A 14179-nucleotide genomic window follows, 5' to 3' on the forward strand; every position below is an offset into this window, starting at 1 on the left:
CCCCGACTAGTGTGGCAAATGTCTTTGGCAATTGGCTTCATGGTGTTGATTCAAGGTTTAAGTTGCTTCTTAGGGTGGGGGCGCTTGCGATTATCCGGGCGCTATGGCTATGTAGAAATGACAAGATTTTTAACGATAAAAACTGTTCTTTGTTGCAGGTCATCTACGGATGTACGAGTATTCTCCGTTCATGGTTACCTCTTCAGCGGGCGGAGAACCGAGACCTATTTACGGAGGTCCGTACACGGTTGGAGGCTACGGCGAGGGATACTTTTTCCCGACATGGGTGGCAGCATAGTCTACGGATTGAAGCTCCACACTCGGCTTAGGCGTTATATAGTTTATCGTCTCGATATGTATTTCGCCTTTTTCCTTTTATTACTCGCTCTGGACTATTGAAACAGCTGTGTGCATCTGGTTATGCAGAGGCTGGATGTAATTGCTTATCTAAGTAATAAAACATCCTTTATCGAAAAAAAGATATATGATTTTTTTTTCCCGAGTTACCATATCGGCATCTTAAGCCACCAGGATCAGAAAACTCCGGTTCCACTTTCACCTGAGTTTGATAACATACATTACATACTACACAATTAAGTGCCCAATATATTCAAATACTTTGAAAATTTATCGAAACATTGAAACTGTCCTCTGCATAGTTATTGAGTCGAATACCCTACCAACATGGTGTCCAAAGAGACAATCCCCGATCGTCCGTCATCACATATTTATAGAACCCAACAAATTCACATACTGCGAAACCACTTTCCGGGACGAACTAATGCATGCGGGTTCATGTGGCCAGGATAACTGACACTGCCAAGAATATGGAGTAGTACTTGGCGTGTTCTTCCTCCTCTCTTTCCCCTTCCCTCCTCCTTTCAACAGCTAGCTTTCCTGGTCCATCCTTTTCCCAAAGCAGGAATAAACCTTGCTTAACGTACTGTGATTCTCATCATCTTTTTTCCTTCCTTTTTCATGGGCGGGAGATGATCATTATCATCTTATTTTTATCCCAAAAATGCCAGCCAAATTTCTCCAACAAGGCAATGAGCGTTTATCGGATCGAAAAGGGGAGGTGATGCCACTTAGCCAGAAATGGCGAGTGTTAGGCAGCGTGTGATGATCAAATAATCAGTACTTGCATTACATAGATGATTCAGTTGAGGATATATGTGCACCCTGTAGGCGTGTAGAATAGCAGGGACATCTGTTCCTTTCTAGTTGAGTGTGTGTGATTTTTTGGTGGGTAAAACTATATGACCAAATAGTTTGTTTTCTTTTAAAGGAGGTTGTACCCCGGCCTCTACATAAAAATGATGCATACGGCCTTTTTATTATATTATTTTACAAAGTATTACAAAATAATACATCGATCAACCCGAAGACATCTTCTTGGCGACATTTGTTGCTATACCAAAAAATTTGATGGTGGGGCCGTATATCGTGACCTGACACATGAGTACATCATCTAAAACCAGAGCACCTATCCAGCAAGTCGTCGCCACAGTCCTCCGCGGACCCATCTTCAGGAGGGACCAACGCAATGAACTTTCCATGTCTGCCGTCAACCCATCGATATGATCGATCAATATGGTCCTTACTCAGTGTAACTTAAAATATCATTTTACATTATGTTATTTGTTGTTTACCTCGCCTTGCCAACAATCATAGTTTCTTACAAAAATGTTATATGGAAATACTTTTGTACACCCACTCGCATGGGTGTTGGTGTTTTCGTCACCGTCGATTTATTCATCGAGATTCGTGCTCACTATAGTGGATGAAAAGATTCCTTTCTCTCTCGTCTTTTTATTCGAATCTCAAAGCACAATGCACGGTGACGGAAAATACCCACACCCATGTGGCCATGCGTGGGTGTACAAAATGCATGGGTGTTATTATTATTTCTTGAACTTTTTATGTTCGATTTTTCATTAACCATATTATGATCGTGACCACATGATGTTAAGGTTCAGAAAATTCTGGTTTGAGTGGACGTTGATTTGGAAATATTTACACAGCAGTTGCTTTGGCAACATAATTCAAATATTTTGCTAATTTTTCGAAGCATTGACACCATCCTCGCAAACTGTCATTTTGAACACCAGCATGGCCTCCAAAAACACAAACCCCAATTTCCATCACCAACATGCATATAACCCAACATATCCACGAATAGTTGAACTACATCCCGTGGCAAATCATTGCATATTTCAAACAGTTTGTAAAAATATCACCAACAAGCTAGTAGTACTACACAGACAAGATGACTTGACTTTTAAAAAAATGGTGCCCCATTCCTTTCCTCCTTTTCCGTCCTTCTTTCAACCGCTTCCTCGTCCAACCTTTTTCGATAAGAAATAAACCTTGCTTAACGTATTGTGATTCTTATCATCATTTTTTCTTTTTTTTGGGCTGGAGGTGAGATCGTTCTTACAACCTTCACTTTTTTTACAATTGAGAATCATGATTCTTTTCATCTTATTTTCTCACAAAATGCAAACCAAATTTCTCCAGCAAGGCAATGCGCATTTCCGAAACTGAAAATGGGATGTGATGCCACTTGGCCAAAAATGGTGATTGTTAGGTGCCGTGCGATGGTCAACTAATCAGTGGCTTGCTAAGTCAGTTGAAGATATTTGTGCACCATATAGGCGTGTAGGATAACAGGGACGTCAATTCCTTTCCAGTTGTTCACCTAAGATTATTTTTCATCACTATAATTTTCGAGTAAGCGATCCAACTTTATTAATTGACCTGAAAATGTAATGACAAGGACCTCAGCACGAGGAAAGGCATATGTGTCTACCGCTATGGCCCATGGCATTGAGTTTGGTACGGGTAAACCTCCTATGGTCTTTCGACAAACAACTCCTGTGATACATCAACGGAAATTGTGATGCTGTTGTAAGATCTTGGGTTGTTCAGCGAGAAAGATAACAAAGTTCAGCATATTCATCTGACATCGCTCAATTGTTGGCCACAATGCAAAAGAGTTTGATACCTACTCTTATAGGTACATCATCAGGCACGTGAGGAGAGTGTGACCTCGTCTTCAGAGCTGGGGCTGTACGAAGGAAAAGAATATATTCTCCCAAGCAACACAGTACAACAGTTCCAACAAACATATGTTTTCGCATCCCTTTCAATATAAATACTGTACCAATTACTACAAACCAAGCTAGATGTAGAGTTACTGTAGACCAACTGGACTGAGTAACATTTTTGGGGGTAAAAACGGAGCAAGGAATTACAGCGTTACACAGCAACATACCACATCTACAAACAAAAGAAATCGACCGGCGGCAGGTTTAACAAAACTAGGGGTAGTAGCTAAACAGGGACGGTACAGGTGGCAAGGTGAACATGACCGAACATTGCTTCCGCGGCAGCTAGACCTGAGCGGTGCCTTGGGTAAACTTGGGGTCCTCGCACCGGTACTTGCCGTCGGGGCCGATGCCAAAGCCCTTGGGATCGGCAAACACGTTCTCCAGCAGCTGGCTCCGGGGAGGGAGCGGGCTGGCGTCCGCAAACTCCACGGCCTCCTCCACCACGTCGTCGATCCTCTTCTCGATGCTCTTCAGCTCAGCCTCGGAAGCAAGGTTCTGCTCGATGATGTACTTCTTCAGCTGCGTGATGGGGTCCCTCGCCGCGTAGTGCGATTTCTCATCTGTGGACGCATGGATGATTCAGTCAGAGAGCATTAGCGGAGAAATAACTGACAATTCAGCAGATGATAACAAAGTTTGCTGTTGGAAATAACAAAATCCAGTAAAGTACAGAATACAGAGGCAAACACACACTGAAATGTAGGATAGAATAATTACAAATCAAGATTAGTAGGGAGTGATATTTTCAATAATACATACATAGACCATGGCAAATATTGTAATCTTCTGATTGAAAATCAAAATAAGTTATGGGTCTAGGTCATGTAAGAATATTCAATCTTAGCTAACTGATTTTTTTCTGTCTTCATGAGTTCATGACTTACAATCTCATAAGGTTACTAGCTAAGGTTCATGACTTCAGAATAACCGCATAAGGCAATAACATCATGGGATAAAAGATTACGATTGACTGTATGTCAAGTTGGTAGGGTTTATCAGCTTGATGTGGAAACATAATGGTGGGCCATTTTAAAGTCATGGCATCCTATGAGGTAACAACATCCTACGACAAGAAGGTGATCCAAAAACAAGGAAACTAAGTTGCAGTTCACCAGGTAGCACATGACCACAAAGGCAAACTTATCATCAAGTGGCATTGTAATAAAGAAAAATAGAAGTCCAGGAAAGCAGGACGTGGTTTTCAATATGCTGCAGTTTTTGTTCAGATTTATATATGAGGTGACTACGAGACAATTTAGTCATACCTATCAGGATGTTGACATGTCAGATAAGGTGACTGTGATGATGATAAGAACAAAAGAAGTATTTCTTTCAGTAGTTTAATTGGCACCACAAAACTGTACTCTCAAGTATCTAATTATAACTACTTTCTATCAAGTCAATTCATCATAATGACAATCCCATTAGCCGAGTGATACCTAAGTCAATTCATATTGAGATCTTACTACCGTTAGTTGAGCCATGTAAGATAGATCATAATCCGGCTTGTTATAATATAAACCCTATGCAGACTGACACTAAACAGACTGACACAACTCGCATGGGCACAACTTGGTATGTATTACTACATGCTATTTAACTTGGATTCCAGGCTAGTTTAAAGAAATGGCACAAACATTATAATTAAGCTATATTTCTGGCATTTTCAATTTCTACAGCTAGCTCAGGGGAACTAGCAAGCAGTGCTACTAGCACTAATAGAAGTGCAGTAAAAATTATAACAGGAAGGCAATCTTACCAGGCCTCCTGAGTTCATCTGGATCAGCAAGAGAGTGACCTCGGAACCGGTAAGTTTCAGCTTCCACTAGAGTAGGTCCTTCACCTCTTCTTGCCCTGTCAATTGCCTCCTTTGCCACCTCCCTGACCTTGAGGACATCCATCCCATCGACATGTACCCCAGGCATTCCAAATGCCGGTCCCTTCTTCCAGATCTCAGGATCCGAAGTAGCCCTAAGGTGCGACATCCCGATGGCCCATAGGTTGTTTTCCACAACAAAGATAATAGGAAGCTTCCACAACTGAGCCATGTTCAGGCACTCAAAGAACTGGCCGTTATTTGCGGTACCATCTCCAAAGAATGCAATTGTGACATCAAGACCATCAGGGCTAGACTGCTTGAGCACCTCATGGCGGTACTTAGCAGCGAAGGCAGCACCAGTGGCGACGGGGATGCCTTCTCCAATGAAAGCGAAACCCCCAAGCACGTTGTGGGGTTCAGAGAACATGTGCATGGACCCACCCTGCCCACGGCAGCAGCCGGTGGCCTTGCCGAAGAGCTCGGCCATGACAGAACGGGCCGGGACACCCTTGGACAGCGCGTGGACGTGGTCACGGTACGTGCTAACGACACAGTCAGGCTGGTTGAGCAGCTTGATGAAGCCGGTGGAGACAGCTTCCTGACCGTTGTAGAGATGGACGAAACCAAACATCTTGCCGCGGTAGTACATCTGCGCGCACATGTCTTCAAAGTTACGGCCGAGAACCATGTCCTCGTATAGCTCCAGTGCCTCTTCCCGTGTCACTGCCTGCATACAGCGAGATATTTCGAGTTACGAACACATATTTAACAATTGAGAAGCTTTAGTTCTCGACTTTTTATGTACAAGCATAGCTGGTTAGGAACATGAAAGGGCTTCCAATATTTGATAATGGAGAACCTAAGGTTCTCTACTTTTCATGTACAAGCATAACTGGGTCACTACAGCTACAGAATTACAACGTAGATTAGAGAACAAAGCTCCAATTTCGAAATTGCATCCTGCATATAAGAGGTTTTGGTAGGCTAAAATAGCCCAACCAAAACGTCTTATATTACGGGGCAGAGGTAGTACTGCATTTTAGTTGCTAACAAGGATCCCCTTTTAACTAAAACAAGTTTGACATGACAGGATTAGCAGGCAGAGAACTTCTGCAGCACTTACAAATCCTAGAGTGAGCTTCTCAAGCATGCAACGTTGCTGAAATTAAGGAGAATTCTCAATTTAAATTTGAGGAGGCTACTGGCTAGCATATGGCTAGTTCAACTAGTATCCAATAATCTTGGAGAATAGAATTGTGTAAGCTTCCAATCTGAACTAAGTTATCCGCAAACCTGAACACATCCTGAATCTACATACGATGGGCACCCAGGATCCAATCGTAAAACAGTAAAGGCGGCGCAAGATCCTATTTTTACACTTGGCAAAGATCGCTTCATCTGGGGGAAGGGAGAAGATGAGGGATGGGATGCCTCACCGGCTGCGCGGCGGCGGCGGGCGCGGCCTTAAGCACGTCAGAGGAGACGGCGAGGAGGCGCTGCGCCTGCCTGACGCGGCGGAGCGGCCTCATGGCAGAGGAGGCGGGGAAGGAGGGCGCCCTGTCGGCGCCGGATCTCGCGGGCAGCGCCGGCGCGAGGAACTTGGCGGCGGTGAAGGACGCGGCCGCCATCTCCTGTGGTTGTGCTGGTCGGCTCTCCCCTGCTCCGGCTTGCAGGCAATGCGGCGGAATGGGGGAGGGGCGGAGGCGTATAAAGAGAGGGGGAGGAGGAGGGTGAAGGAGAGGGGCGGAGTGAACGAGGAAGAGGGATGGAAAGGTTTGGGCTTGGAGGGTCCGCCTCGCCACAACCCCACCCCACACGATGCAATGCTGGCAGCTGACAGATGGGTTTCTTCTTGTTTCTTCGTCCAATTGTCTAACCACGCCGCCACACATTGACATTGTTTGCTGCATGAAAAAAGTTTGTTGTACCAATGTCTGGCAACTACAAACTAGGGAGAGGCTTTGTTCTGCTACTATGCTTGTCTAGCAACTAAAAACTAGGAAGAGGTTTTGTTCTACTATGCTTCTTGTATTACACGGGTTCATCAATTCTCGTAAATTATCGTCACTAGATTAGTATCACTAGATCCACCTTGAAATGCAGTTTCATAATATAGTAATCTAATGTCACATATGCGTATAATTTTTGATAATAAGTTGGTCAAAATTAAACAAGTTTGACTTATCCAAAAATCTAGATGTACACTTATTTGTGGACGGAGGGAGTACACAAGATGTTAACATTGTAGTTTAATAATTTGCTGGGTTTTCATAGTCCAACATCTATGGAGCAATTGCCTGTGTCTGATTTTAGCTCCAAAATAAATATAATTTGTGTTACCATACTCAAAAACTACTTTTTCATCATGCGCGAAACTATAAGTTACATGATGTCATAACAGTATGGATACATCTAGTCAGATATAAATTTTTGTAGTTATGAAATAAGACTAGTCACAGTGAGTAATATCGTGCTTATTATACTATTATATGATACTACCTCTACGATGCATAGTATCATGTAGTATTAGTATCACAACCTCATTATATTTATTTATTGTAGAATCTTAGTGTAAAAGTATGTACAAGATATATTTGACACTATCTGTTTTAGTTCTGGGTGATATGATACAATATTTGCCTGTGGTACCATTGTGATCTCTCTGATCATTAATTATGTTGACACATTGGCTTTTTTGCATGCATGGAGTTTGCATGAATTTTATTTTATGTTAGTTGCATGAATTTAATTTCATTTTCAAACCACACATGTCCTGGGTCTAAATTCTTGAAACCACAATTTTGGTACCATTACTTATATTAAACAAAAATTAGGGAAAAGCTTGGTGACGTAATAAAGAACATAGCTTGAAATATATTGATAACTTCAAGCAGAAGCTCATTTTTTATGACATTGGGCAAAATATACCTAATCAGTATTTTTGCGAATTTTTTCGTAAATGTTATCGATCTGTATCCAACGTAATTTTAGACATGTTAAGATCATATATACTACTAGATTCATCAAAATAATGTAAGTTTTAGGTCATGAGGAAAACTCTGCTTGCAAATGAGGCAAATATTACTTTGACATCTACTCACTTTTTTTGCTAGACCGACACCGTTCAAGTAGTACATTTCTTGGTTGCCTCATATGCTCATATCTAGACGTGAAGGCAGCTTTCTTCAATGGAGACTTGGGATCAGCTTGATAGGTTCATGGTAAAAGGCGAAGATAGAAAGGTGTGTAAGATATTAGAGTTTTTGTATGACCTACAAAAGAACCTAAGCAATGCCATGAGAAGTTTAATACAAGCTTAACTTATGCAAGCTTTGTCACTAATGATGCCGATAAGTGTGTTTATTAACGCCTTGGTGGAACAAAGGTGCTATATTATGTTTCTATGTGGATGGCATACTAATGTTTGGTACGGACATCAAAGTAATTAATGAGCTCGAGTATTTTCTATCAAATAACTTTGAGATGAAAGTTCTGAGAAAAACTAATGTCGTTATAAACATCAAGATGATTAAAAATGAGAGCGAGATTACTCTAACGTGATCTTATTATGTTGAGAAGATCTTGAGGCGGTTTTGCTTTAGAGACAACAAGTCTTCTCTAATACTTTATGGACCTAGCGTGACACTGTGAAAGAACGAGAAGGGACCAAGATATCAATTAAGATATTCACAAATCACCGGTTTACTCAAGTACTTAGCAAGTGCAACAAGACGAGGTATCTCTTTTGTTGTGAGCAGATCGAGTAGGTTCATGTTAAACCCAGGTATCGAGCAAGTGCAACGAAATCTAGATACACCCATATCTACACAAAGTTGATTTAATTAATTTGAATCAGAGGGTGTACTTTAGATACAAAGACATTTGAGTTAGAATTGTTGCATGTTCTCTAGATGGATTTACATGTGGTTAAGTAACTAATGACAACCCCCTTATGAATTATTATAACCACATAGTTATCACAAAATTAAACAATTCTAAGTATATCGTGAAGTCCTCAAGACACATGAAGTGATGTTTCGAGTTTGTCGGGAAATTGAGAAATTCTGAACTAATAATTGTACTATGTATATTCAGACATGAAGATCCATTTACATAGAGACTATCACAAAATGTGATAGGTTATGCACTTAGAGAGATGGGTTTGAGACCCATTATTTGTAAAACCCGCAGTAGTAAGCTAACCTTTTTGATCGGAGATCCCGAGAATTCGGACCTAGAAAAAATAGGCTATTTGATTTAAAGGAGAAGAGTATTCTAGATAACCCTCTCTAAGCTTTATATTGGACTATAGGTCTGTGGAAACTGTGGGCTTTAAGTAGCACGTGGAAACAACGGATCCAAATTAGAAGTTGATTTGATCAAGTAGAGAAGTTTCAGTGAATGAAGGTTCGATTTAACCGAAGTGGTCTGGTTTTGATGGCTGATTTGCCTAATTGGGCTGGTTCGGCTCGATCGATAAGTTTTGGATCCATGTGAAGTGTCATATTATTTCAACAAAGTCAAACAAGTAAATATCGCATAACTAGCCATTTGAAGATAAAGTGCAGAATTTGTTAGTACATTTATTTTAGCATGAAAAGGGTTTTTCATGTGTCCAATATACCTTTTTTATATTTTTGGAATTTCCCAAATTTGGAGAATATTCTCTCATGTGACCTAAATTGTTAAATTTTCCCAAAATTGGGGAATATTTTTAGTACAAAGTCAAACAATTCAATCAACTTAACCGATTAATTTAACACTTAAAAAAATGGGATGTACAAGAATTCATGTGATCTAAATTCGGAGAATTTTCAAATAATAAAATAAATTTGGTTGTATGATCCAGTAGACCGGGGCTTTCCCCTTTTCAAAAAAGAAAGAAAAAAACAACATCACGAGCAACTGAGCTGCTTGATGAAGGAGACGAGCCGTTGGAACTCCGTCGCGGACGAGCCCCCATCAGCGACGTCCCTCCTCACCTGTTGTGCCAGCGCTTGAGCCGACGTCCTTAGCCCGCCGGACTCCATGGCCTCCCTCACCATCTCCTCCACCACGGCTCTCTCGCACACGTCCTTCATGTCCACTCCGTTCCCCCACACGGTGCCCACGAACCGGCTGTTGATCTGCTGGTCCGCGAAGAAGGGCCAGCACACCAGCGGCACGCCCTCCACGACGCCCTCCAGCGTGGAGTTCCACCCGGCGTGGGTCAGGAAGCACCCCACGGCGCGGTGCCGGAGCACGTCCCGCTGCGGCGCCCAGTCCACGATGCGCGCCTTGCCGCCGTTCCCCGCCGCCTCGACGGCTTCCTTGGGGCTCGCCCCGACCATGTCGGGCCGGAGCGCCCACAGGAACGCGTAGCCGGCGCCGACGAGCCCGGACAGTAACTCGGTGAACTGCTCCAGAGAAATGACGGTGAGGCTCCCCAAGCTCACGTACACGACGGACCGGTCCGCGTGCCCGTCGAGCCACGCCATACAACCGTCGTCCTCGCGCCACAAGCTGGTCGGCAGAGCCGTTGCCGCCGAGATCGCGTGGAGAGGACCTATGGCGAAGACGTCGCGCATGTGCGGCGCGATGTGCGCCAGCGCCGACCACTCCAGCGACGCGGCCGTGTTGAGTATCAGCGCCCGCGCCCTGGAGCTGTGAGCGGTGTAGCTGACGAGAACCTGCAGCATGGGGTCCACGTCGTGGGTCCCGGCGTGACGGCGGCAAGAGCTTGGAAGGTCTCGCCGCCGCAGAAAGTCCTCCATGCCCGGGACGCCATGGACGGGAGCGTCGAGTTCGGCGCCTACAGGGATGGGAACCTCGCCTAGCTCCACGAGTCTAGGCACGGAGAGGTAGGCCAGGAGGCTGCACGCGCTCTCCGTGCGGAACGGGAGCGCCGGCACGCCGAGAGCCTCCGCGATGTCGGTGGCGAACGGCAGCAGGCCGTCTGCCACGACGCACGACAGTTTCGGGAAACCGCCGTCGTCGACTAGCAGCGACGCGAGGAGAGCACGGTATGCGACGGAGCCTGTCGTCCGCAAGGACCTGCCGAGATCCTTGATGTCGTCTACCGAGCGGGGGTGGTCGTCAGGGAGGCCGTCCGGCACGGACATGAGACGGAGGCGCGGCGAGGCGGCCGCGTTGGCGCGGTCAACGCGGCGGAGGTTGTGGTCGGTGTGGAGAAAGGTGATGTGGAGGCCGGCGCCGAGGAGACCCGCTGTGAGATGAAGCATGGAGTTGATGTGGCCCTGCAGCGGCCACGGGAACACCAGCACGTGCACCGGCGCCATGGCCGGCTGCATCGCCGGCTTGCCGGTAGGCTATCTTGGAGTTCTGGACTGGGTTCCCTCAGATTGTGGAGTCTGCCTGAGTACATTATGATCGTCCAACTCATTTTTGTAGGGAGAGGCATCGATCGGTACGTTAGCATTTGATTACTACTCCGTATTTGATTACTGCTCACTCGTCAGTTGTTGTGGCGTCTTGTGGCAAAGGCATGTGCTTCTTTTTCTTTTCTTTTTTTTTTCTTGAAAAGGAAAGGCATGTGCTTGTTTGATTCTACATGTTTGATACTCCCTCCGATCTGAAAAATGTGTTGGACATGCGATTTTGCAAAACAATCCCTCGAACTTTGTTGACTTGAACCCGCACTCCACCCTGTCTTTCCGCTCAGTGCGCTTACCCTCGCTGTCACCCGCACCATCTCTGCCCACCCGCACCCTCGCTGTACTGCTCTCCCCTCGCTGTACTACTCTCCCCTCGCCTTGCCACCGAGCTCCCCATGCATCGTCGCCGCCACCTTCCCTCACATCGCCGCGCTCCCCTCCACCATTCGGTTCGCCGAGCTCCCCTCCACGAAAAAGTCAACCTTTTGGTCCAAGCCGGCAACGAGTCACCGGATCCGGCATCGGCGAGGCCTGATCTGGTGGACACGCCGGATCCTGCTCCCCCGCCGACAAGAAGATGATGGTGAAGCTAGTGTTCGCGCTGAGCGACATGGATGTTCGACGCTGCAACGAGGCGTGGGTATCGGGACACGAGGCGATCAGGAAGAAGCTTGAGGCCTTGTGCTTCGCGGTGCTGGAGGTGGTCTTCTACGTGGGTTGTACAAAGTTGTTATAATTTCCTGGCGGACGATCGTGCCCCCCATCCCGAATCGGTACCGCTTCATCCCGATCGTCCATCTTTTTTCATGAGTTTGCAGTTTGGCCGAGGGTGCGCACTGAAGCAAAAGCGATATAAGATTGTCTTCCGGATGAATCATAACATCGTAATTCAAGGAAGTGATGAATACTTTTTACCGAACAATTGTAAGTGGCTGACCTTTTGCTTCAAGGTCCAGTATTCAGTACTAAAATCTTCAAGAACCCAAACTGATAGTTTTGAATCACCATAATTTTCCAAATACAATTGTTCACGTGATTGATAAACATCAAAACCAACAGCATCATTTGTTAGCTGTTTTAATCTAGACTAGACATTTTGCTTTTAGTTAAATTTAGCTGTTACACCTTCGGTTAAGTTGTTTTTCACTTAGGCACGATCTCGCGCAGTGTTAGAGCGTGCGTGTTGCTTGTGACCGCCTTGTTTCTAGGCTCGTGGGATGGCGCGAGCATATAGATCGGATCATGGCGCAAGGGTAGGATCTCTACCTGCCACTCTCTCTGTGTACTGAATAAAAGGCGAGAAAGATGAATCAGAAAAGTTGCTAAGTTTTTCAGCAACGCAAAACCATGTGTCTGTGTCTCAGTCAGTGTCATCGCGAGAGAGATTCAGAGTTCCTAGCCAACGATAACATCATTATTATGTGGCGCAGGAATAGGAATGACCCTACAATTTCCCTCCACATCACCGCCTAAGTTGTGGTGAATTGCAATTGGATGTTCCCAAGCGCTTCGATGTGTACCATCTCCTGTTTTGGATGAGTTGATTCCTACCACTTTGATGCATGTATTTTTCTTATTTTGAAGGTTTTAACGAGCATTCCACAAACAAAAAACCTATCTGCTGGAAACGGAGAGTGCCTCAGAGTTCAGAGAGGAACAATGGTCTCGAAGCAATTAAGCCCATCCAACTCCAGAGCGAACCGTGGCTTCAACTGTTGCTGCTGCATACCGACAATCTTCGCAGCGAAACTGTTCGTCTCATTCTTCTCCACTTGTCTTGTGATGGCGCTGCTAGCACTGCTGCTACCATCACACTGCTTTTGCATTTGTGGCATGGGGCTCGCCATGAACTGCAAACAACAAAAAAGAGCAAAACTTAACATAACAACACATGAAAAAAGGAGTACGAGATCGTGGGATTCATTTATTTTCCCGAGGTACGTAAAAGCATGCGGAAGAGATGCGAAGCTTATACCTTGTTGACGCTGAAGTATTTGCTGGCCATCTGCGCAGACAAGATGGCCTCCGTGGAACCCATGAGCTAACGGCAGGTGACACTGAATTGATCACCACTTAAACTAGTGTTGATCTTGGTCTGAATTTCATTGGCCAGCTCGATCTTTTGCCGCATGCGGATATGATCATCATACCTACTACTATATATAAGCAACGAGTCCAGCTACAACATTGTTGGAATCGATCTTCTTGTTCAATGGCTTGAGACTACTCATAGTGGGAGTAACTTGGGTAGTAACATAGAGCTACATGCAATGCCAACTAAGCATTTTGATGACATGGCACATCATTAATTGAGGAAAGAGAACATTGTGGTAACTAGCTATGTTACTATAACATCACATTTCCCAAGATTAGATGAGTCTACAACCTAATTAATATGGTTTTGCATGACACTACACATATGTTACTTCCCACTATAGAGGTAGTAACATAGAGTAGTAACATGTGCATGTTACTACTTTATGTTACTCCCCACTATGACTAGTCTGAGACTCATGCGGATATGGCTAGCTTATCTCTAGAGAGGAAGATCCATAATTGGTGTCATTGACTCCACGTAGCACATGCATTAATATCTTATCCACACCACAAGAACTAAGGTTGTGCACTTTTTGCCTTTCTTTCTTGTCCTGATGGGTGATAGATGGTGACCTTGAGGAAAATTGGATGAACATGACAAACATTGGGGTCATATGTTATTTCCTGAAATTTCACTACTTTTTCTCCGACGTAAATTACTTGTCACAAATTTAGGTAAAATGTTGCCTAAAATCGATTCAGGTTCATTTAATCTGCGATATGGAATTCGGATCGGAGGGAGCACTAGTTTATAGCTTATTTAGCCGATCTCTTAT

General features: G+C 44.6%; 2 protein-coding genes across 3 annotated transcripts; both read right to left on the reverse strand.

Annotated features, from left to right (window-relative positions):
* Positions 1 to 3266: 3266 nt before the first annotated feature.
* LOC124677484 (pyruvate dehydrogenase E1 component subunit alpha-3, chloroplastic-like) lies at positions 3267 to 13440 on the reverse strand. Of its 2 annotated transcripts, XM_047213471.1 has the most exons (5): positions 13282 to 13440; positions 13008 to 13156; positions 6369 to 6504; positions 4873 to 5659; positions 3267 to 3673 (listed from the first exon to the last, which is right to left on the reverse strand). In XM_047213471.1, exons 1-5 carry the CDS (start codon positions 13342 to 13344, stop codon positions 3396 to 3398), a joined length of 1413 nt encoding a protein of 470 aa, XP_047069427.1. In that variant the 5' UTR covers positions 13345 to 13440; the 3' UTR covers positions 3267 to 3395. The 2 variants fall into 2 exon arrangements, with proteins under 2 accessions (XP_047069427.1, XP_047069426.1); XM_047213470.1 differs by lacking the exons at positions 13008 to 13156; positions 13282 to 13440 and having other exon boundaries at positions 6369 to 6695.
* LOC124677483 (7-deoxyloganetic acid glucosyl transferase-like) lies at positions 9828 to 11222 on the reverse strand. The gene has a single exon (XM_047213469.1). It carries the CDS (start codon positions 11220 to 11222, stop codon positions 9828 to 9830), a length of 1395 nt encoding a protein of 464 aa, XP_047069425.1.
* Positions 13441 to 14179: the final 739 nt, after the last annotated feature.

The sequence above is a fragment of the Lolium rigidum genome, chromosome 7 (genome assembly GCF_022539505.1).
Source record: "Lolium rigidum isolate FL_2022 chromosome 7, APGP_CSIRO_Lrig_0.1, whole genome shotgun sequence".
In the NCBI taxonomy this organism is placed as follows: domain Eukaryota; kingdom Viridiplantae; phylum Streptophyta; class Magnoliopsida; order Poales; family Poaceae; genus Lolium; species Lolium rigidum.